At 45.6% G+C, this 1,602-nt stretch overlaps 1 protein-coding gene across 1 annotated transcript in view; it reads left to right on the plus strand.

The window, feature by feature from the left end:
* Positions 1 to 1,602, plus strand: part of LOC107094062 (disabled homolog 1-like) — a 203,853-nt gene that overhangs the window by 188,173 nt on the left and 14,078 nt on the right. The window contains exon 10 of the mRNA XM_015389468.1: positions 964 to 1,370. Within this exon, the coding sequence (XP_015244954.1) occupies positions 964 to 1,370 (407 nt within the window). The remainder of the gene's footprint in view (positions 1 to 963; positions 1,371 to 1,602) is intronic.

Genomic DNA, 1,602 nt, shown 5'->3' on the forward strand with positions numbered 1-1,602 from the left:
GAGTGAAACCTTGAAAGCTCGCGAGATCAGGATGGTCTCACCAGGCTAAGAATTCAGGCCTGCTTTACAGACTAGCTCTCTTGTTTTAATCACCTTCTTCTCTTCCATTAATGAAATAGCATCACCGGGGATCCTCAGGGACGGAAAAATTTCGCTAATTCTATCATTTTCCACCAATGTGTTCCTGTTCCTCCCAAACAACTCAGATCTTTGTTAGTGAAGCTGAGTGCTCCACATCTCTGCCTTCATGATTCCCATCTAGATTAACCAACAATTCTGAGAAAAAAGTCAGAATTCTGAGATTAAAGTCAGAATTTTGACTTTTTTTTACCATATTAAACTGAAATAAAATTTTAAAAATCAGTTAACTTTTATTTTTTCAGTGGCCCTAATCCTCTTCCATACTATCGACTCTGATTGAGCTTCAGCTTTTAAAAAAGGACTTAAAAATAAAACTCAGTAGAAGTTGAAGGGCTATAAATTCCTCTGAAAGGGCTTATACCTCAGAGCCTTCCTGAGCCTCTTTATTTACCCCTCTCCTGGCCTTTGGTCATCACTCTGTGCATGTCAGAGCGGCCCAGAGTAAATGTCAACCTCCTCTCCGGTAGTTAACCACCAGAGAGCAGAAGCTGTGAACTAGCCAGTGTGTAATAAGAAGTACCTTTTGCTGATGAGTTTGAGTGATTTTAATGAGGCTGCGTTGTGCTCTGCCTTTTCATAATGACTCTGCCTCATTCTGGAGGTAATTATTATAGTTCACCATGACCATTAAGAGGCTCCGCATTAGCTGCAGGCAGAAGTAGGGCAGCACTCTCTGGTGATGCATGTCTTATTATCTTTGTGGGTTTGTGTGTAGAGGAGAAGCACCATATGTGGGTCCTCCAATCATTTCCTTCTCTTAGTTTCTTTTAATGTGGGAAAAATTAAAGCATTCTTTCTAATTTGACCAATCTCTGCTTCTAGGTTATGTGACGATGGGAGCAGTTCCTCCAGGCCACTGGTCCCAGCAGGCGTTCGCTGCCCAGACGCCGCTAGCCTTCGGGGTCCAGTCTCCTCTGGGCCCGGTAGCTCAGGTCCTACCGGGTGGACAGCCTCTGATCTGGGGCCAGGCCAACATCTTCCCTGCAAACCAGCAGCAGTGGGCCGCCATGGCAGCTGGAGCCTTCTCCCCCACAGCCTACCTCCCAGCCCAACCTGTGGGCACTCTGCCTGCTGCCATGTTCCAGACCCTCACCCCTGTCACCACCGTGACTCCAGCCAGCGAGGGCCATTCAGGGGGGGGTGCCAGCGCTTCTACTCCGTCCCCGTCGGCTTCATCCAGTCCGCAGCATAGAGAAGTGGCAAAGAAGATGGGAAAGGAGATGTTTAAGGTGGGGAACAGATCAATAAAGCATCTTGATTACAGTACAGCTCCACACAGCGCTCACAAAGGGGATGAATGTTATTGATGTGGGGATTTTATGGTGTTTTAAAGGTGGATTTAGTTTTAATACTAACAGAATTGAGGTGCAAAAGGAACCCTGGGATAAAACGTAAACAGTTAGAATGCCCATGATATATTTGATCATATTTGGTTGAAAATCCACAATAATTCTAATGTTT

This window comes from Cyprinodon variegatus, unplaced genomic scaffold (genome assembly GCF_000732505.1).
Source record: "Cyprinodon variegatus isolate N-32 unplaced genomic scaffold, C_variegatus-1.0 Scaffold461, whole genome shotgun sequence".
In the NCBI taxonomy this organism is placed as follows: Eukaryota; Metazoa; Chordata; class Actinopteri; order Cyprinodontiformes; family Cyprinodontidae; genus Cyprinodon; species Cyprinodon variegatus.